Consider the following 21758-nt stretch of genomic DNA (forward strand, 5'->3'; position numbering starts at 1 on the left):
CCAAATATGTTATCCACAATGAGGCTATTGACATGACCGACTATGACATTAGTCGGTGTGAGTAGCTCTATCACTTAAGTAATCGGGGTCCTAATATTTTTCTGCAAAAGATGGGAAGGTTGTTTTCATCATTGACTCGATTGTATTATCACAATTAAGATTACAAAAAAGTTCTAGCATAATAATGTCATCTTCACCGTATTCCACCCCTGGCTTAGTTGGAGGGCCAATCTTCCCATCTCCAATGTCCAAAACCCATTTTTCAAAAGCATATTTTTCCTTTGTTCAAACGCATATTGTGTAGGAGTTTAAAAACAGTGGCAATTCTCCAGAGCTTTGATCTTGTGATTGATGCAGCTACTATTTCACCCCTTGGTGCTAGCGGGATAACTGGAAGAATTTGGCGGAAGTCGCCACCTAGAATAATTGTAATGCCACCAAAAGGCAGTCGATATTTTGTAGGATCCACAGCTTTCATAATGTCTCTAAGAGAACGATCAAGACACTCGAATGAATATCGATGCTGCATTGGTGCCTCATCCCAAATAATAAGCGTTGTGCGCTTAATTAATTAATTCAACAATATCTAATGAATGAGAAATAGAACACATTGACTACTCATCAAGGACGATTGGAATTTTAAACCGTGAATGGGCAGTCCGTCCTCCTGGCATAAGTGTTGCAGCTATCCCCGATGAGGCTAGTAGAAGAACAATCAACTTTTGAGATCTGATCTTAGAAATAATTGTTCTCCATAAGTATGTTTTTCCACATCTTCCGCTTCCATAAAAAAAAAATTATTCATCCCTCTTTCTTCTCAATTGACTTCATAACAGCTATATAGACTACAAGTTGCTCTTTATTACACGAAGATATGAGTTGGTTGTACTCCTTATCCATTTCCTGTAATGTCGTAACTTGTTTCCTCGATAATCAAATTGTTGACACTACAGTCTAGATAGCTGTTAGGAGGTTGAGGCATTTTGGTGTACTCTTTGATTGATTTCTCAATGCTCTTCAGAAGTGTATGAATCTCTGCCGATGGAAACAGAAAAATCAACATCAAATTATGTATATTAATTACACAGACAAATTTATGACTGCAAATGAATATGGGAATAAAAGGAATAAAGGTTAGAACCTGCAAGGGCATGAAACTGTTGTTGCTTCTCATATAGTATGAGTAATGGATTCCCAGTCAATCTTCTTTGAGTTATCAAAATGTCATCAACCATACTACTCCAATGTTTAATCCACAAATTATTAAGATCATTCACTTTACAGTTTACCATTATGTGTACAAATAATTGCCGAATTTGATGTGGGAATCCTAAAGCTGAACATTCTTTAAGCACCTGATCCCATTCGTTGTCATCATCCAATAGTCCATAAACCTTGCACGCTTCATGAAAGGTCTGAAATTTCTTCCCTTTAACAGTCCGCAAAGCTTGGAAAGTTGTTGGACCACGAACTTTTGTGAGAAGAAGACGCAAATACCACAATTTACCGGAACTATGGTGTGTGTAAGAAAGTCTACCAATTTTTTACCCCTCTTTCTCATAGTCCAAATCCTATCTATATCGTTCCAGATATAATGTTGTGGAATTTCGTCATATAAATACTGCCTAGAATTAGGATCATCTGAATTAAGGATGAAGAAAGCCTCCAACTGAGTGTGTCTATATTTTTCTCGGGCAGCAACTTTTTGTAATGGTTTATTGGAACGAAACGTGCAAGATTTATCCCCTTCTAGATGGAATGAAAGCCTTTGAACAGCAAGAGATCTGTAGTGGATGCTAAAATCGAAAATTCGGTATGCGGCTTCATACCCACATATGTATCTTCCGTCGAAAAATGATTGGATTTCATCTTCAGGTTGCTCTAGTTCATTATCGAGGTTGGATCTGCGCTTCTTCCCCCTTATTTCCACGGTGGCACGGTCATGGCCTTCGAGGCAATACTTGAAGAGATATTTGAGGCTACGTGGATGAGCACAAATTTCAACATTGATATGACATTGAAATTTTACCAACAAATCTCTATAATTGTGACGCCCCCAGATCCGCATCCCGCAGATCTGGTCCGTCACTAAACATCTGGCTCAAAAGAATACTTGCATTATATTAATATTATACAAGTACAATACACGCCCCACAAGTCCAGGGTCGATCATCTTACAACATTACTAGCATGTCTAACTTGATTTCATAGTAACAAGTTTGATTACAGACTATTATAATAAATATAGATGGTATAATCAAACGGTGTTGCAGAGTAGCTTCAGCTCATGTGATGTGCCTTCTCCTTTCCCTTGCCAAAACCCGTTTCCGGGCGGTTCTCTTGAGTTGTGCCCTACTCACTCTTTACTTCTCAAAAGGAATAAAGTAGATGCAAGAATGAGCAACTAATTGCTCAGCAAGTCCACATAGCACAAAACAACAATTTAACGGGATATGCGAATATAGCATAGAAGACAATTCAAGTCAAAGTAACAAAACAGTTACCATCAAATGACAACACAATTTCAAGTAAAGGAAATGCTAGTCTTCCACCTCTCGATAACACTACATGGCTCGATCAGCATCATTTCGTGAATACCATTCTCCTGTGTAGTCCTAGTGGTCTGATCGTAACCACTGAAGACACACCAACACTCTCTTTGCTAGCATCAGGGTTTAACACTGAAACCCTACTATCTGCCTTACCAGATAGCAAATTTCAACTCTACCATGAATTTAATAAATTCGTGTTGACCTGCTTGAACAGATTCCTCCGAGTACAAGGAAATTTTCCCAAACAACACTTCTCAATCATCACTACTCATCTCTATCAAAGAAGTGCGAACAATGCAGCCTTTCGTCATAACAATGATTATCCGAAGTTAGAAATGAAAGATAATTAAAAAAAACTTGATTGCAATGAATAAGATGATCTCCAAAAGGAGTAAATTAAGATCATCGTTGCAATGTATTTACCTCAAGTTTCGAAGATTCAAAATATTATCGTTATGGGATCAGCTCATTCCCGAACAATGGGAGGGCTCGAATTATAGAAAGTAATATACGAACAATATTTTTAAAGCTTTCAAATAAAACTTAGATATCTTCTCGATTCACAATGGTACGAAATGTAATATCTTCACAATCAACTCTTTTCACAAAATTATGAAATAAGCACGAAAACTTCAAGTCAAGACAGGGATAGTGAACTTGCCTGGTCTCTTCCGCAATAAAATTTCTGAATTTAAATTGAATAATCATTCTTCGTCCTTTCCGGCTAAAAATATTCTACGTCACAGAATAATAACATTCAGTAATATTCATCTCAAAATAATAATCTCGAAGAATCCATTGAAATATAATTATTTAATGATATTTACTTCATCCGCTCTTTTTTCTGTTTCTAGTGATTTACATAAATAATCCTTTAATCCGCGAAATATAGGTTTCAAAAGAATAAATAACCTTTTATTTTATAAGTCTAAATATTCAGCTCATTATCCGCTGTGATTAATTCTCATTCTAATAATATAAGTTTTGTTCTCAACAAGTAGCCAACTAAATGTTTCATAATTCTTAAAATGTTCACTTCTTTATGTCTCACCTTTTATGATTAGCGATCTTCAATGTCTCACTTTTCTAATTTAATCATTGACATTTTCTGATTAAATCAACCGTAATTAATTACCAACTTAACTCTTTGAATTTATTATATATATATATATATATATATATATATATATATATTTAAAAGAATTCCCAAATCTATCGATTTAGGATTTATATCAAAATCCTTCTCTCTCTAATTCATTCCTTTACAATATTACTCCATTTTCCTTATTTATTATAATAATGTCATAAATCAAATCTCTTTCTTTACTTATTATCTCAACGTAATAATTTCGTATTATTACTATATTCCAGTTGTTTTAAAAATTTCTCATTACTCTCTTCTCAAATATTTTAATCCTTTATTATATTAATCAACGTGATTAACCTCTCCCAATCTTTTTATTAAAAACTCAAATCTAAAATTCATAATTTAATTCCTAATTTTTAACAATTTAATTAATAATTACCCTCAATTATGAAATTACCCTTCTGCCTTCATCATCTACATCTCACCTTCCTCTCCCTCCATCTCTCCTCTCTCTCTCCTTTCTCTACCACCGCTGCCGCTGGCCGGTGAAGGCTCCGGCGCCCTCCTTCCCCCGCTTATGTCCTTCCTCGTGTCTCTCTCTCTCTCTCTCTCTCTCTCTCTCCACCATCCAACACAACTCAGTACATGCACACAACATACCGAACTTACACACCCATCATTCGCTATCCCCCCCATCCTTACCTCGCCGTTTTCTACCCTTTTTCACTGCCGTTGCGAGCTCCGCCGACATCGCCATCTTGAGCTCTGGCTTCACCTGTCGGTTGTCCTCCCTCAACTCCAATATCCAACAAATTACTAAACCATCAATCATTATTTACCAATTTGTTTGAAGAGAAACTAAACCCCAAAGAAGATGATTATATACATATTTGTATATACTTATATGCTGAGCCTCAATTTATTAAAAGGGTAAAACAAGGTCCACAAGATAAGCTTCATCATTACACTTGTTTATGTAATCAATTATTTCGTTTAAGAAAGGAGAGGTGATTCACAGATTAATACCTTATTTATAGCTCCTTATGCAACAAAGCTTTTCTTCCTAAAGTGTCCTCTAGAGCTCTGTTATATTTGTTTTTAGTAAAAATGAAATTGATTAAATTTTGAGCTTTTATAGTGGTCCTTATCTTGCTTAAACCTTGATTAGCCTTAATTAAAATTGCTTCGGCATCACACACAGAAAGTTGGGCACCAAAATTTGCACGGGTTTCGATGCTTATCTTTATATATTATAATATTATTATATTTTATTAGTTACTCTACACCGTAGTTACATCTCGTTTTAATCACTCCCATTTCGTTTATTTACCAATATTTCAGTCCCGACTCATTTAACGATTCCTATCTAAATATTAAAATTTTATCTTTTAAGATTGTAAGAATACTAGAATAATTAATTAAATAATTATTCTAATACTTTTCTAAATAATTTTAATTTTAATAATTATGACGAAATATTTATTTTAGCTAACCCGCAATATTTATAATCTCTCGATTTCAACACAACTATACATCTACCAACTAATTTACATAACCAGAATTTAATATGCTGGCCAATATAATCTAGACTCGTACCACCCTTAATTATTTTACGTACCAATAATTTATTAACAATAAATTCATAATTATTTCAATAATAAATTTAACCGTATAAATTAAATAATTAATTTCCTTACGTACTTGAAATTTCGGGGTTGTTACATCCTTCCCTCCTTTAAAGGATTCCGACCTCGGAATCATATTTGATGCTGAAACAACTCTGGATACTTCTCTTTCATTACTTCTTCCAATTCCCACGTGTCTTCTTCTATAGCTTGATTTCGCCAAATTACTTTAACCAATTTCACTTTCTTATTTCTTAATTCTTGAAATTTTGAATCCACAATCTCTACTGGCTTCTCTTCATATGTTAAATCAGACTGGAGGTTTATTGGCTCATAATTTAGAACATGACGATCATCGGTCTTGTAAGCTTTCAAAAGAGATACATGAAATACATCATGAATGTGTTGTAGGTCCGGAGGTAAAGCTAGTTGATAAGACACAGCTCCAACTTTCCTTAATATCTCAAATGGTCCGATATATCTAGGATTCAACTTGCTTCTCTTTCGAAACCTGACTATTCCTTTCCAAGGCGATACTTTCAAAAGTACTTTTTTCCCAACTTCAAATGTTTTCTCTTTTCTTTCCAAGTCCACATATATTTTTTTCTATCTTAAGCTGCAACTAATCTTTTACGTATCTTTTCGATTGACTGGGTGGTTTGTTGGACTAATTCGGGTCCCAATATTTGTTTCTCTCCAACCTCATCCCAAACAAGAGGTGATCTACACTTTCTGCCATATAACGCCTCATAAGGGGCCATTCCTATGCTAGAATGATAGCTATTGTTGTAAGCAAACTCCACTAAAGGTAAGTGATCATCCCAGCTTCCTTTAAAATCCAAAGAATAAGCTCTTAACATATCTTCTATGGTTTGTATTGTTCTTTCACTTTGCCCATCTGTTTGCGGGTGATATGTAGTACTCCAATTGAGCTTAGTCCCGAAACATTCTTGAAAAGCTTGCCAAAATCTTGAAGTAAATCTTGCATCACTATCTGAAACAATTAAAACTGGCACTCCATAACTTCATTCATATACAACTTTACCAATCTCTCCATGGTATACTTTTCACTAATAGGGAAAAAAATGTGCAGATTTTGTCAACCTATTTACAATTACCCAAATAGCATCATGATTGAAAGGCATATGTTCAGCCTATTTGTATTTAAAGAGGTACAACTCAACTAAGATAAGAAAGCTCAGTAAATAGCAAGTCATCGGAATCCGTACGAAGAACGTCAAATGACTTATGGGAATTATATATCAGAAGAATTCCAGGATGCTGCTGCACACCACTGAAAGAAGTTCATTAATATGTTCAAGCCTCAGTGGACAAATAATCTTTTGTGGCACGTCCAGAAGTTCAGAAGGTATAAAGTTTCTATACTTTATTTATTCAGAAGATTACATTTAATGAAGAAGTACTTACAAGACGAAGACTCGACGAACAAACCAAATTCTTATTGTTTATTTCACGAAGAATATTTGATTTAACTAGATACAGATGAACCAGACAGTACATATGTGTATCAGTTTTTCAAATTAAATATTTGAAGTCAAGCAGAAGTGGTAGTTCGATCGATCGACAAATCAAGAAGAAGTTATTAAAGTTTAAAGAAGACATGATGCAGTTTTACTGAAGATTGGGTGATTAAATATTTAATAGATTATTATTTCACTTCTCAAATAATTATAATAATTATGTAATTTATTTATTAAATTAATTCACTCTCGAATTAATTTAATTTATGAATTTATATGATTAACTTAATCAAGTGAATAATTTTCTAATTAAATATAAACTACAAATTACATTCAAATTATCTTCTCAAGCTCAGCAAGACAATTTGGTTGTCTTACCAAATGTTAAAGGTAATCGGCAAGACAATATGATTGTCTTGCCGTGTGGAACCATTTGCTGCCAAGACAATCTACTCAAATTGTCTTACTGTATAGAAAATAGCCACAACAAGACAATCCTGGATTGTCTTACCGAAGCACTGAAGCCACAGCCAAGACAATCCAATTGTCTTGCCGTTTCTTCAAGCCACTGCCAAGACAATTTATTTGTCTTACCGATTTCTTAATGCTGCCCAGACAATTCCAGATTGTCTTTCTGCCATGTGTTTGTCTTTCCTTGCCTTGGATTGTCATACCTTCTTTGTATTTGTCTTTCCAAGCTTGTAATTGTCTTGTCTAGTGATTGTCTTACAAGTACAAATGGTTGCCTATATATATGGCACTCCATTCTTCATTTCAAATGTTCATCACTTTGTAAATCAAAGCATTTGTAAAGCTTTCAAGTTGTTCGTAACTTGCTTGATCGTTATATCCACAGTTTTCTGTGCTTTGATAACCCGGTTGTTTTAATCACTAAATCTAGAATATACCCAGTCGAATTTATTCCACGAACTTTAGTGGACATTAAAACTGAACCATATTAATTATATAACGACTTAAAACATTGTTATATTAATTAATTATAATCTGATTAACAAGTCATATTCCAATCAGATTCACTTCCGCGATTATTTGGTATCGATTGTATTCAACCCCCCCTTCTACAATCGTATCTGGACCCAACAATTGGCATCAGAGCGGTTAGTACGAATACACCGTATTAGATCCTATACACACTCTGTAACGTTTCAAATATTTTTTATTCGAATTAATTTTATTCCAAAAATTAATTCTAATTTAAAATATTTTTCTTTCAGTAATCCAAATCTCATCCAAACACTATTCACTTTAAATCCTTAAAAATGAGTACACAAAAGATTAGTAGCATTAAAATCCCACCGTTCAGCAAAGAACACTTTGGCAATTTGTTGATGAGTATTTCTATGAGTATCGTTCACAGGGAAGGACTAAATTCAATATCAAGTCAAGTATATTATTCCTTAAATCTAGAAGTGTAGAAGAATAATTGGGTGTTTTGTTACTAACTAAATTATACTACTAAGCAATTAAAATCTAAGATTTATCGATGGAGAAAACAATCCAGGAACAGGGGTTCTTCAATTGGTTTCATGAATGTCTAATATGTGATATCTTGTTCTCCCACTTTGCTAAAAACAATTCTTCTAATGCTTATATTGTTCTCTCCCAAGATACAATATATTGCCTACAACTATATCTTGAACGCCACTCCCATAATCAATCAAAATATAAGCCATAAACTATTGATACCCAAGAATTTATAGTTTCATAACTCGCATATTAATCTCCCGATTCAATAACTGAATTATGTCCATCATATCATGTACTAGAATTACAAATCCTCTCCCGATTCATTATAACTCCTATGAATACAATTAAAGGTTCATGACTCCTCTAATTGTGTTAAGCGCTCAATGATAGATTAGCAAAAGCAAGAAGAATCACAACATTATCAGACAAACATATTAAACCAACGAATACTTCCCAATCCCCGGATTAGGGGATTAGTTACTCATAATTGAATAAGAAACTGTATATGTATGAGTAAACCAAACCATGAGTACAAGAGTCAAGTGTAGAAGAATACAACTTTAAGAGCTCCTTAAAACACCGGATGAATCCCTTCAATCCTTTGCTCTATCTCCCTCTACAAGTGTTTCTCTCTTTCTCGATACAAAATAATCTCCCATATCCCTAATAATCTAAACCCTAATAATAATAGTGTTTTTAATGGGCTTCTTGGAAAACAAATCCGGTCTTCTAAAATAAATTGGATTCTGAAAAGAAATTCGCAGGCTGACTTTCAGGCCTGATTCTGGGCTGCTCCAGTTGGATATTGACATCTGGACCCCTTTAAACTTGTAGAAAATTCCGATATCTTCGTGTGGGCTGTTGAATCGCCCAATTCTGATGTCCAGAACTCAAGTTATGGCCCAAACAAGATTTGTTTTGCAGTCTATCCATAAAATCCGAATTTCTATCTGATTAAGCCCAAATAAGTTTGATTTAATCCAACTTTAGGAATATTTATTTTCCTGCCATTAAACACTTAAAATCAATTAGTAATAACCCGATTATTTACAAAATACTAAAATTATGGGAATAAAATCATATAAAAGCATATATAAATATATGCTCTATCAAATATCCCCACACTTAGTGTTTTGCACGTCCTCGGGCAAATAAAATAAATAAAACTAACACTTAATAGATATACCACTTCCGTAGGTGATCACGGTTGCATTTGGCATATGCAACAAGCCCTTTAAACCCCTAGGCAGCCCTAGTGGACGAGTAAGGTCTCGTGAGGGCCTATAACGAATGTACCCACAAAATTCATTTTTTTCTGCCTAGTCTCAAGAATGCAGCTAATATGAATGCAAGCTAAATGAATATGCATAGATTCCATCCATGAAATTATCAACCTTGTCGACATATAATCCTCAGAAGATGCAACAATCAAGGATTTCATCTATCACACATATTAGTCATGCAACTCTTTCACTGCAAGTACGGAGTGCATCGTGTGTGCTCAACATGCTCTCTAATGAAACGAAATAGAGACCAACAAAGTTCAACAGAATCTTAACCATGAGTCGTTAATCAGAATAATGCTTAAACATTTCGTTACATTAGAGCCAACTACAGTTTAGGGTCACCAAGGAACTTCCATGCCTCTCCTATATATGCTTCTCTTTTTTTCTCTTTTTTTTTTCAATATCTATTATTTGGTGTGTACATGCTCGGTCTAAGGTCAGGACGCTTCTCAGTGTAAATGAGTTACGACCACCATAAGACTTCACCAACCAAATTGTTCACATGCGGTTTAGGTGGCTTATTTGACCGTGCAATGGTTGAGATCCCAAAAGATTTATGCACTAATACCCATTTAGCGAGTGTTGGGTCAGTAATCCCAAACCATGAAAGGCTTTAGGTTACTAGGCACAAAGTCCCTTCAGACTTAATTACTCGAGTATTAATGAGCCCAACCTAGTTAATTATACCACCAGTTTTTTTTTCCCGTGAACTTTATTGCTAATACATGTATCTTTTTTTTTTTTTTTTTTTTGAAAGGCATGTATACCCCAAAGCTCTCCCTCGCTTAAGAATTATAGACTCCAAGCTCAAAAGGGAATAGTCAAAATTCTACGCTCGGCTCATAGCTAAGACTCAAGAAATAAGCTGGTCTAAATCTCGCCTCTAGAACAATTATTGTGTAATTACAAGTTCCGCACAAACAATTTCTAAGCATGCAAGACATCACATATGATCAAGACTACTAACCAAGAAATTATGCAATTAAACTCATCATAGGAAATTGACTTGGTCGACAAACATTCATGGAATTATGCAAATGCAAACTAAAAAGAAAATAAATTAATAAAAATAAAAATCTACAAAAACAAATGCATGCTAAATTAAATAACTATATGCTCTAATTTAAATGCAACTATCATGAATATCCTAAATTTAAGACAAGGCAATATAAATTTTTATTCTAATTTTATTATTATTCATGAAAACACATCCCCACACTTAAATGGTTCATTGTCCTCAATGAATAATACATAATATAATATAATAATTAATTATACAAAGAAAAGTTAAGAAGACTCCCCTGTGCATACGCATGAAGTGTCGTGATCCATGATTAGTGTGGAAGTGGTTGAGGAGTGTTGCATAAGCATGCAAGAACCCATAAAAGTAAGTGAAGGTAGGACATGATCATGCACAAAACTGCATGATCATGCTGATGCCACCAAAATCACATGTAGCCAACACAATTGACTGCACAATCATGCACAGAAGTGCATGATCGTGCAAGGTCTTTTAAATTCAGTCGAGAGCTAGGTTGGGTGAGACATGAGCATGCTGCAGACTGCATGACCGTGCATATCGAAGAAAAATCACACGCATGATTAATTTAGGTGCACGAGAGAGTGCATGATCGTGCATAACATCATTACCACAAAATGCCAAGATTCTTCCACAAATATCAGTATATTATTATAACCTGAAACACTAAACACACCATCAACGCATCTATGGGAGTAAAGAAAATAAAAACACAAAATCTAAAATCCTAAAAAGAATTACAAAATATATTATATAATATATTTTATACCTTGGGTTGCCTCCCAAGAAGCGCTTGTTTAACGTCATTAGCTCGACATAATTACCTCATTTTTTATGGTGGCTCTTTCAAAACCATCTCAAATGGTCCAAGTGTCAAATCCATCTCCTTAAATTCCCTTTCTCGGAGTTTCAGAGAATCGTTTCCATCACCTTCGGTTTCCTTCTCGAGAATATTTTCAGTGACATCATGCACAAGTTCTTCAACAATATCCACAGCAAAGCTTTCGGTTTCAAGTGACGGTGCCTTCATAACTTGATCAAGATCAAACTCAACTTTTTCTTCACCCACGTTTAGTGAAACCTTGCCGGCTTTCACATCAATACTTGCTCCAGCAGTAGCCAAGAATGGCCTTCCCAAGATAATAGGAATCTCAACATCCTCATTCATCTCCAGAATAACAAAATCACAAGGAATAACAAATTTATCAACATTCACCAAAACATCCTCAAGTACACCCAATGGATATTTTATAGTTCGATCCGCAAGTTGAAGTGATATCCTTGTTTTCTTTAGCTCTCCCAAACCAAGTCTTTTATAAATAGAGTGTGGCATCAAACTCACACTAGCTCCAAGATCACACAATGCTCTTTTTACTCCGACTTTTCCAATAGTGCATGGCAAAGAAAAGCTCCCAGGATCCTTGAGCTTAGGAGGAATATTGTGTTGTATAACAGCACTACACTCTTCATTCAGACTGATTGTCTCCACCGCCTCTAACTTCTTGCGATTAGATAATACCTGTTTCATGAATTTCGCATAAAGGGGCATTTGAGCCAAAGCATCAGCAAAAGGAATGCTAATGTGTATCTCCCGAAACATCTTTAAAAATTTCTCATATTGCTTCTCTAACTTCCGATTTGTCAACCTTTGTGGATAAGGGATTGGAGGCACATATTGTTTAACGTGAGCTTTTGGTGCAATATCATCTTTTGGATCATCCACAATTTCCACAGTAATTTGATATGACTTTCTCTTTTTAGGAGGAAGAGTTGCATCACTCAGTTCCGGGACTCTAACTTCTGGTAATTCTTTGCCACTCCTCAACGTGATAGCCTTGCAGTGTTCTTGGGCATTCACATCTGGTTGACTAGGTAGTGATCCCTGCTCACGAACACCAACCTTATTAGCGATTTGGCCAATCTGCATTTCCAACATCTTCTGTGACGAAGCTATCTGATCAATCCTTGACTCAACCTTTTCGAATTTAGTCTCAATATTAGCAAAAGCCCCAGTAGTTCCTTGTATCATCTTGCTGAGTGCAACTTCCCAATCAGCAGGTTCTTTCTTTTCCTTTGTTTGATGTTGATATTGTTGTTGGGGTTGAAAACCAGGAGGTTGATTTTGCTTAAGAATTGCATACTGTGGATCGGTAGCATGATTGTTGTTGTATGAAAGATTGTTGTTCGGCCTCTGATTTGGATTGTAATATGAATTATTCTGAACAGGCCATGATTGTCTTCCTTGGATAAAAGATGCTTCGTCTGGAAACTGTTGTGTATAAGGGTGTTGATTAACACTAGGATCCAGATATCCTTCCATCGGAGAAGAGATAGCATTGACACTTGCCTTTTGCCCACGGACCTCTTGAGTAAGAGCATCCAATTTCAGAGTGAGGAAGTTCATCATCTCGGTGTCTTGTGCTGATTTCACCGAGCTTGTACCACTGGGTGCCCAAGCATAGTTATTTGAGGCCAATTCCTCGAGAAGTGCCTTTGCTTGATGAACAGGTGCTTTCTTAAAGTTTCATCCAGCTGCAACATCCAAACTCAGCCGAATATCAGAATTCAAAGCTCCATAGAAAGTACTCAGAACCATCCATTCCTTATAACCATGATGTGGACATTTTCTCAACAATGCCTTGTATCTCTCCCATGCCTGATACAAGCCTTCACCCGGTTGTGCTTTGAAAGTAAGAATAATTGCTCTCATTTGCTGAGTCTTATCAGAAGGATAATATTTGGATAAGAACTCGGTAGAAAGATTATCCCAAGTAGCTAGAGCAGTATCTGACAATTGTTGAAACCATTCCAAAGCTTTTCCCTTTATAGAATAAGGGAACATGTGGAGACGAATCTGATCTGCTGTGACACCATTAATTCTGAAGGAACCACACATTTGCACAAAGCGCTCTAGATGTCGGTGTGGATCCTCTCGTTCAATATCTCCTTCAAAAGCAGAATTGCTCACCATCTGAATTAGACTGGGATTGCTGTTATATTGAGCTGCACCAATCTCTGGAGTCTTGTACATGCAATTAGCAGGATTAGGAGTCTCGTGATCCTGAATTGATGACTCATCAGGCACAACAATATTGAGATTTCCGTTTGGATTATTGTTATCATCCATCTTGGCCTCCTCTTCCTTTCTCCTTGCTTCTTTCCTTCTAACTCGAAAAGTGCGCTCAATTTCTGGATCTGGTTCGAAATTTCCAACACTTTTCGATCTTCGCATATATATGGTGCACCTGAAACGAAACACCAATGAGATAGATCTTGAAAACAAATTTAATAAAATCTAAACAAGAAGAAATTCAAAGAAGAGCATGTTGTTAAGCTAAGCACACACGCACAATCTGTACTTGTGTTCACTAAGCAGTTCTATTACGGTGTGAGCTTGATATTTCTAAACTTGTTGCATATTCTGATGATTATCACGACTTGGAATACACTATTATTATTGGGATCCATACATTTTACATTTATTAGTTGCATTTGTTAGGTCCAGATATGATTGTAGAAGGGGGGGGGGGTTGAATACAATCAGTACCAAATCGTCGCGGAAGTGAATCTGATTGAATATGATTTGTTAATCAGATTATAATTAATTAATATAACAATGTTTGAAGTCGTTATATAATTAAAATGGTTCAGTTTTAATGTCCACTAAAGTTCGTAGAATAAATTCGACAGGGTATATTCTAGATTTAGTGATTAAAACAACCGGGTTATCAAAGCACAGAAAACTGTGGATATAACGAACAAGCAAGTTACTAACAACTTGAAAGCTTTACAAATGCTTTGAATACAAGTGAATGAACACTTGAAAATGAAGAATGGATGCCATATTTATAGGCAAAGCATTGTACATGCAAGACAATTGCTAGACAAGACAATTACAAGAAGGGTAAGACAATCTAGGCTTGGGCAAGACAAAAAGGGGCAAGGGAAGACAATCTCAGATTGTCTACCAAGCTTCAACCAAGTCAGAAAGACAATCAAAGGGAAGGGAAGACAATCTCTTTGTCAGAAAGACAAACACTACAAACAGCAAGACAATTGGGGATTGTCTTGCACACCTCCTTGCATTCGGCAAGACAAGACAACTGCATTGTCTTGCAGAAAGTGAGACTCTCGGCAAGACAAGACAACAGGATTGTCTTGCTGCCACACAAGTCCATCGGCAAGACAATTCAGTTGAATTGTCTTGCACACCACTGAAACACTCGGCAAGACAAGACAATTGGATTGTCTTGCACACTGATTCCATTCCAAGTGGGCAGTTCGGCAAGACAATCACAGATTGTCTTGCTGGGCTGTTTTGGTGATTAAAAATGTAATAATATAGTAAATATAAAATAGAAAATTATTCACTTAATTAAGTTAATCATATAAATTCATAAATTAAATTAATTCGAGAGTGAATTAATTTAATAAATAAATTACATAATTAATATAACCATTTGAGAAGTGAAATAATAGTCTATTAAATATTTAATCACCCAATCTTCAGTAGAACTGCTTTCTGTCTTCTTTAAACTTTAATAACTTCTTCTTGATTTGTCGAACGAACGAACTACCACTTCTGCTTGACTTCAAATATTTAATTTGAATAACTGATACATAGATGTACTGTCTGGTTCATCTGTATCTAGTTAAATCAAATATTCTTCGTCAAATAAACAATAAGAATTTGGTTAGTTCGTCGAGTCTTCGTCTTGTACGTACATCTTCATTAAATGGAATCTTCTGATGAAATAAAGTATAGAAACTTTATGTCTTCTGAATTCCTGGACGTGCCACAAAAGATTATTTGTGCACTGAGGCTTGAACATATTAATGAACTTCTTTCAGTGTGGTGCAGCAGCATCCTGGAACTTATCTGACATATGATTTCTATAAATCATGTGACGTTCTTCGTACTGATTCCGATGACTTGCTATTTACTGAGCTTTCTGATCTGAGTTGAGTTGTACCTCTTTAAATACAAATAGGCTGAACATATGCCTTTCAGCATTCATGTAGTTGCACTCCATGCTTGTGTTCTTGTGGTCGTCTATATTATTATTGCATGAGCTAGATGAATTTTGTGGGTACATTCGCTATAAACCCTCACGATATCTTACTCGTCCACTAGGGCTGCCTAGGGGTTTAAAGGGCTTGTTGCATATGCCAAATGCAACCGTGATCACCTACGGAAGTGGTATATATCTATTAGGTGTTAGTGTTATTTATTTTATTTGCCCGAGGACGTGCAAAGGACTAAGTGTGGGGATATTTGATAGAGCATATATTTATATATGTTTTTATATGATTTTATTCCCATAATTTTAGTATTTTGTAAATAATCGGGTTATTACTAATTAATTTCAAGTGTTTAATGGCAGGAAAATAAATATTCCTAAAGTTGGATTAAATCAAGCTTATTTGGGCTTAATCAGATGGAAATTCGGACTTTATGGATAGCCAGCGAAGCAAATCTTGTTTGGGCCATAACTTGAGTTTCGGGCGTCAGAATTGGGCGATTCAACAGCCCACGCGAAGATATTGGAATTTTCTACAAGTTTAAAGTGGTCCAGATATCAAAATCCAACTGGATCAGCCCAGAATCAGGCCTGAACAGCAGCCTACGAATTTCAGCATCAGAATCCAACCCGTTTCAGGATATTATTTTATTTTCTTGTAAATTAAGAAAACTCATATATATATTAGGGTTTTGATAGAGATTAGAGACAACTAACTTTGTATCATATAGAATAATATAGAGATAGCTTTTTAGAGAGAAAAGAGAGAGAAACACTTGTGAGAGAGAGATTGGAAGAAGGAGTGAAGGGATTCATCCGGACTTCAAGCACTTTCGTCAAGTTGTATTCTTCGTACTTAAATTCTTACACTCATGGTTTGTGGTATAGATATATATATATTTTTCATCTTATCATGAGTAGCTAATTCCTTAATCCAAGAGTTGGTAGTATTCTTTGGCTTATTATGTTTGTTTAGTTGGATTGTGTCTTCTCTTGATTTGTTAATCTGTCATTGAGAGCTTAACGCAATAATAGGAGTAGCTAACTTGTGATTGAATCTCTAGGAGTTATAACGAATCGGGAGAGGAGTTATAATTCTAGTACACGATATGATGGACACAATTTGAGTATTGGATCGGGAGATTGATATGAGAATTGTGAGACATAAAATCCTTGGTTCTTAATATTTTACAAGTGTTCTTTGATTGACCATGGGGGTGGCTTTTAATAGATAATTGTAGGCATTATAATCTACCTTGGGAGAGGATTTTATAAATATTAGAAGGATTGTTTTTAGCAAACAAGAGACACAAATTAGACATTCATGATAGCCATTGAAGAACTCTAATTCTTGGGTTGTTTTCTCTCATATTTATTATATAGATTATTTATTTATTATATTAATTAGTTGATAACCATACATCACCAAATTATTCTCCACACTTCTGAATTGCAAGAGATAAGAGATTTGAAATTAGTATTGATATCAGTCCTTCCCTGCGAACGATACTCTTCAAAATACTCGACAACACCTATGGAAGAGGCACATGTTAATATTCCTCCGCACTGCGAACAGAAAATACATCGGGATTCTAAACAAAGGTGTTTCTACTCTGATGAATGTCATATTAGCACATGAAGAGGATGGTGTGTTAATACCTCATCAGACATTTCCAAAAGAACTTTCTGAGTATACAAATGAAGAGAATGAACAGATGAACTTAGATGATATTCTTCAACTGATATTAGTTGAATCCTTAGATCCTGTCATGTACAATGCTGTTGTTAATTGTACGAACGCGAAGCAGATCTGGGATACGTTAGAGATTATCAACGAAGGCTCAGAGGAAGTAAGAGTAAACAAGAAAGAGATGCTGATGGCTCAGTATGAACAGTTTGGTTCCAGTCCCGGAGAAGGGATTTCAGAAGTGTTTATCAGACTTAATAATTTGATAAATAATTTAAATCTGAATGGGAAATACTATGACAAGAAAGAGGTCAACATTAAGTTTCTCTTAACCCTTCCTGAACATCTGGAACACAGAATCACTGCTATCAGGGAAAGGAGAGATCTGAATGAGATTTCTCTGGAGAAACTCTACGGATTTTTGAAAACTTATGAACTGGAGCAAGTTCAAAGTAAGCAGAGATATGGCTGGGGGAAAACACTGAACCATTCAAGAGCTATAGTTGTTGAATCACCTACACCGGAAGAAAAGAAGGATGTTGTTGTTCCTTCTAAGGCCATTCACGAATTTGTTGTACCTGAGATGGGTCAGACTGCTTCTTCCAGTGGTGATGAAGAGTTCTATACAATGGAAGAGCTGGAATAGTTAGAAGATCAATCTCTATCACTGTTTGCCAAGAAATTTGGAAACATGAGATTCAAGAAGAACCCTTCCTACAAGTACAAACCTACAGTTAACAGGTTTCAAAAAGGAGGTTTCTCATCAAGCAAAGGAGGATACAAGACTGGGATGGTGGACAGAAGTAAGTTTAAATGTTTCAACTGTGGTGAACCGGGACACTTTGCAATTGAGTGCAAGCAGCCCAAGGTTCAAGGAAAGAGAAAGGATTCGTACGATGAGCTGAAGCAGAAGTATGATGCATTAGTGAGAAAGCTTCAGGGTACTTCTAGAGGTCAAAGCTTCAAAAGCAAATCATATCTGGCAGAAGGCAAAAGCTGGGATGATACAGATAGTGATGAAGAGGAGCAGCTAGGGAATGTTGCTTTCATGGCTAATACTGGATCATCTTCATCTCCTCCTGCTGGAAGCTTTCAGGTAGATCCTACATGCCCTCAACTTTTTATGCAATTAGGACTTGAAAGAGATGATGCTATTAAGAAGTTGAAAGCTGCCAATCTTAGAATTGATACTTTAGTCTGAGATATTCATGTTTATAAAATGAATGAGATGAAAGTATTAAAACCAAAAATTGAACAACTGACAGATTTAGGATTACAAAGTGCTAAAGTCAAAGTTCTAGAGAAAGGTGAGATTACCTTAAGACTTCAGCTAGACGAAGAGAAAGTGAAGTGCAAAGCCTTTAAGGATGCCTCCACTATAGTCAAAGAGCTTAATGATAAACAAGAAATCAAGAGAACTGTTGGAATAGGCTTTGACTATAACAAATCTGTAGGTAAGGCTAGTAACAATACTCCCTTTAAGAAGAGTGTTGAGGAGAGAGGAATAACAATACTCCCTTTAAGAAGAGTGTTGAGGAGAGAGGAATTCCTTTTGTTTTGAAAGATTCCCCTCACCCATTGTTTAAATCCTCAGTAGATGAACCTCTTTTAGAAACTCCTGTTGTCATTAAATATGAACTCAAACAGGAAGACCTTAAAATGAAAGAGAGTAATGAGAAGAGATATGAGATCCTGACAAACCTTAAACCAATCAAAGTGAAAGGCAATGTTAGGTTGCCTAAAGCTGGTTTAGGTGTCAACTCAGAAAGAACTAAGTTCAACAAGCCTAATAACTTTGTGAATAGTAAGAACAGAGACAATAGATGCCATTCTACTGAGAACTTTAAAACTATTAATAATGTTAGAATAGAATCTGTTGATGTTCCTAATATTGTGACTGATATTCCCGTTGCTCCTGTATTTGATGCATGCCATAAATTTTATGGTGTTAATAATTGTATGCTTTGTGCTTTCAATACTATGTCTGCTTATTTTAGAAATTTGCATGCTAAAAATGAAAACACGTCACCAAGACAACACACAAACAAAAAGTATGTAAGGACAAAGACTGCTAGTCCTCCTCGTGTTAGGAAGGAGACTTATGTTCCAAAGCCTAAAAGGAAAGTTTATAAGGCTGTTGTTAAGTAAGTAAGTTCAGTCAAGTCTGAACCAAGTATTAGTCCAAGAGGCTCTGTTGTTACACCTGATAGAAATCAGTTCTTTAAGTTTGCTGGACCCAATCAAGTGTGGGTCCCAAAGAATGTTTAATCAAGTTGTCTTTTGCAGGGTGCCAGTGGAATTGTTCGAGTTGTTTGGGTGCTTGACAGTAGAGCGTCAAGGCACATGACTGGCAATAGATCCCTGCTGACAGAAGTGAGAGAGGCAACTAGACCTACAGTTACTTTTGCTGATAATAGCAAGGGTCGTATTGTTGGATATGGCAAGTACAAAGTTGGAAGGATCATTATAGAAGAAATTGCACTAGTTGAAGGACTACAACATAATCTCCTTAGTGTCAGTCAGTTTTGTGACAAGGGTTATTATGTTCACTTTGAAAAGGAAATATGTATAATCAAACATACTAAGGATAAACGTCCTTCACTATGTGGCATCAGGAAAGGCAACATATTCGTAGCTGATTTATCTACTGGACCAGGAAATGAATATCACTGTTTCTATGCAAAAGAATCTTCTGAAGATAGTCAGTTATGGCATAAGAAACTCTCACACCTCAACTTCAAAACAATAAACTCTCTGGTCAAGAGAGATTTGGTGAGAGGTTTGCCTTCCCTGGAATTTACATCTGATGATCTCTGTGAAGCTTGTCAGAAAGGAAAAGCGAAGAGAGCATCTCACAAAAGCAAGACCATCAGTAGTGTCACTGAACCATTGCACCTTTTGCACATGGATTTATTTGACCCAGTGAATATTATGTCAATTGATGGTGGAAGATATGCTTTGGTTATTGTGGATGATTTCTCAAAATTTACTTGGGTTTACTTCCTAGCTTCCAAGGATGAAACTCCCCTGACAGTAATTGATCATATCAAGAAAGTTGAATTGAAAAAGGGTGTTCCTGTAAAAGCAATAAGGTCAGATAATGGAACTGAGTTCAATAATCAAACCTTAATCAACTTTTACTCTGACAAAGGAATCAACAGACAGTACTCAGCACCAAGTACTCCACAACAGAATGGAGTCGTAGAAAGAAAGAATCGTACACTGATTGAAGCTGCTAGAACAATGATTGCTGAAGCAAAGCTTCCTCTATACTTTTGGGCTGAAGCTGTGAGCACTGCTTGTTACACCCAGAATAGAACTTTGATCAATAAGGATCACTGAAAACTCCCTTTCAGCTGTATAACAACAAGAAACCATATGTCAAACATCTTCATGTCTTTGGAGCCAAATGCTTTGTTCTTAAAGATGGTGAAGATAATTTGAGTAAGTTTGAACCAAAGGCATATGAAGCAATCTTTGTTGGTTATACCAATATAGCTTATAGAGTTTTTGTGATTGACACTCTGTTAGTGAAAGTTAGTGTCAATGTTACATTTGATGACACTAAACTTCCAAGTCTACAATCTGCTGATCAATCTGAGTCTTTAAAGTTTGACAACTATCCAGATTCTGATTCAGATGATGATACGCCACCTGAGGTTGCAACAGGAGATGACAACAATGATGGTAATGATCCAGGCAATGGTGGAGGAAATGGTGGAAACACTGGAGATTCCACTAATGCTAGTGGTGGATCATCAAGTCAACCTGGCAACAACTCAGGGGAAGTTGATGGATCAACTAGTCACACAATTCAGCCTAATGATAATACTGCTGAATCATCAAGGACACATCTTCCAAGGGAAAGGATTTAGAGCAGAGATCATCCCTTTAATTTAATTATTGGTGATCCTGATGCTGGTGTCAAGACTAGGAGTGCTACGACAAATGAATGTCTATTCTCTGGTTTTCTATCTCAACTAGAACCAAAGAAAATAGAAGAAGCACTTGCTGATCCTGATTGGGTTCTTGCCATGCAAGAAGAACTCAATCAATTTGAGAGACAAGAAGTCTGGGCCCTGGTTCCAAGGTCAAAAGGAAAATCTATAATTGGAGCTAGATGGGTCTTCCGTATATTATATTTGGTTCTACTAACGATAACTTGTGCAAGAGATTTGCTAAGTTAATGCAGAGTAACTATGAGATGAGTATGATGGGTGAGCTGTCCTACTTCCTTGGTCTTCAAGTAAGCCAAAAGGAAGATGGAATATTCATTTGCCAATCCAAGTATGTTAGGGATCTTCTTCGAAAGTACAATCTAGAAGACTCTTCACCGGCAAAGACACCCATGGCCACTGCCACAAAGCTTGACCAGGATAAATCTGGTAAGAAAGTTGATATCACAAGCTATAGAGGTATGATTGGCTCCTTACTTTATCTTACTGGCAAGTAGACCAGATATCATGTTTGCAACATGTTTGTGTGCTAGGTT

At 35.9% G+C, this 21758-nt stretch overlaps 2 protein-coding genes and 1 pseudogene across 2 annotated transcripts; 1 reads left to right on the forward strand and 2 right to left on the reverse strand.

Moving 5' to 3' along the window:
* Positions 1–892: 892 nt before the first annotated feature.
* LOC108203451 (uncharacterized) lies at positions 893–2068 on the reverse strand. Its single transcript, XM_017372386.1, has 3 exons — positions 1356–2068; positions 1142–1236; positions 893–1035 (listed from the first exon to the last, which is right to left on the reverse strand). The coding sequence occupies exons 1-3, from the start codon at positions 2066–2068 to the stop codon at positions 893–895; spliced, it is 951 nt and encodes a 316-aa protein (XP_017227875.1).
* Positions 2069–11390: 9322 nt separating this feature from the next.
* Positions 11391–12965, reverse strand: LOC108203452 (uncharacterized). Its single transcript, XM_017372387.2, has one exon. The coding sequence runs from the start codon at positions 12963–12965 to the stop codon at positions 11391–11393; it is 1575 nt and encodes a 524-aa protein (XP_017227876.2).
* Positions 12966–13164: 199 nt separating this feature from the next.
* LOC135152491 (small nucleolar RNA R71) lies at positions 13165–13279 on the forward strand (annotated as a pseudogene).
* The last annotated feature ends 8479 nt before the right edge of the window (positions 13280–21758 follow it).

Source organism: Daucus carota, chromosome 4 (assembly GCF_001625215.2).
Source record: "Daucus carota subsp. sativus chromosome 4, DH1 v3.0, whole genome shotgun sequence".
Lineage (NCBI taxonomy): Eukaryota > Viridiplantae > Streptophyta > Magnoliopsida > Apiales > Apiaceae > Daucus > Daucus carota.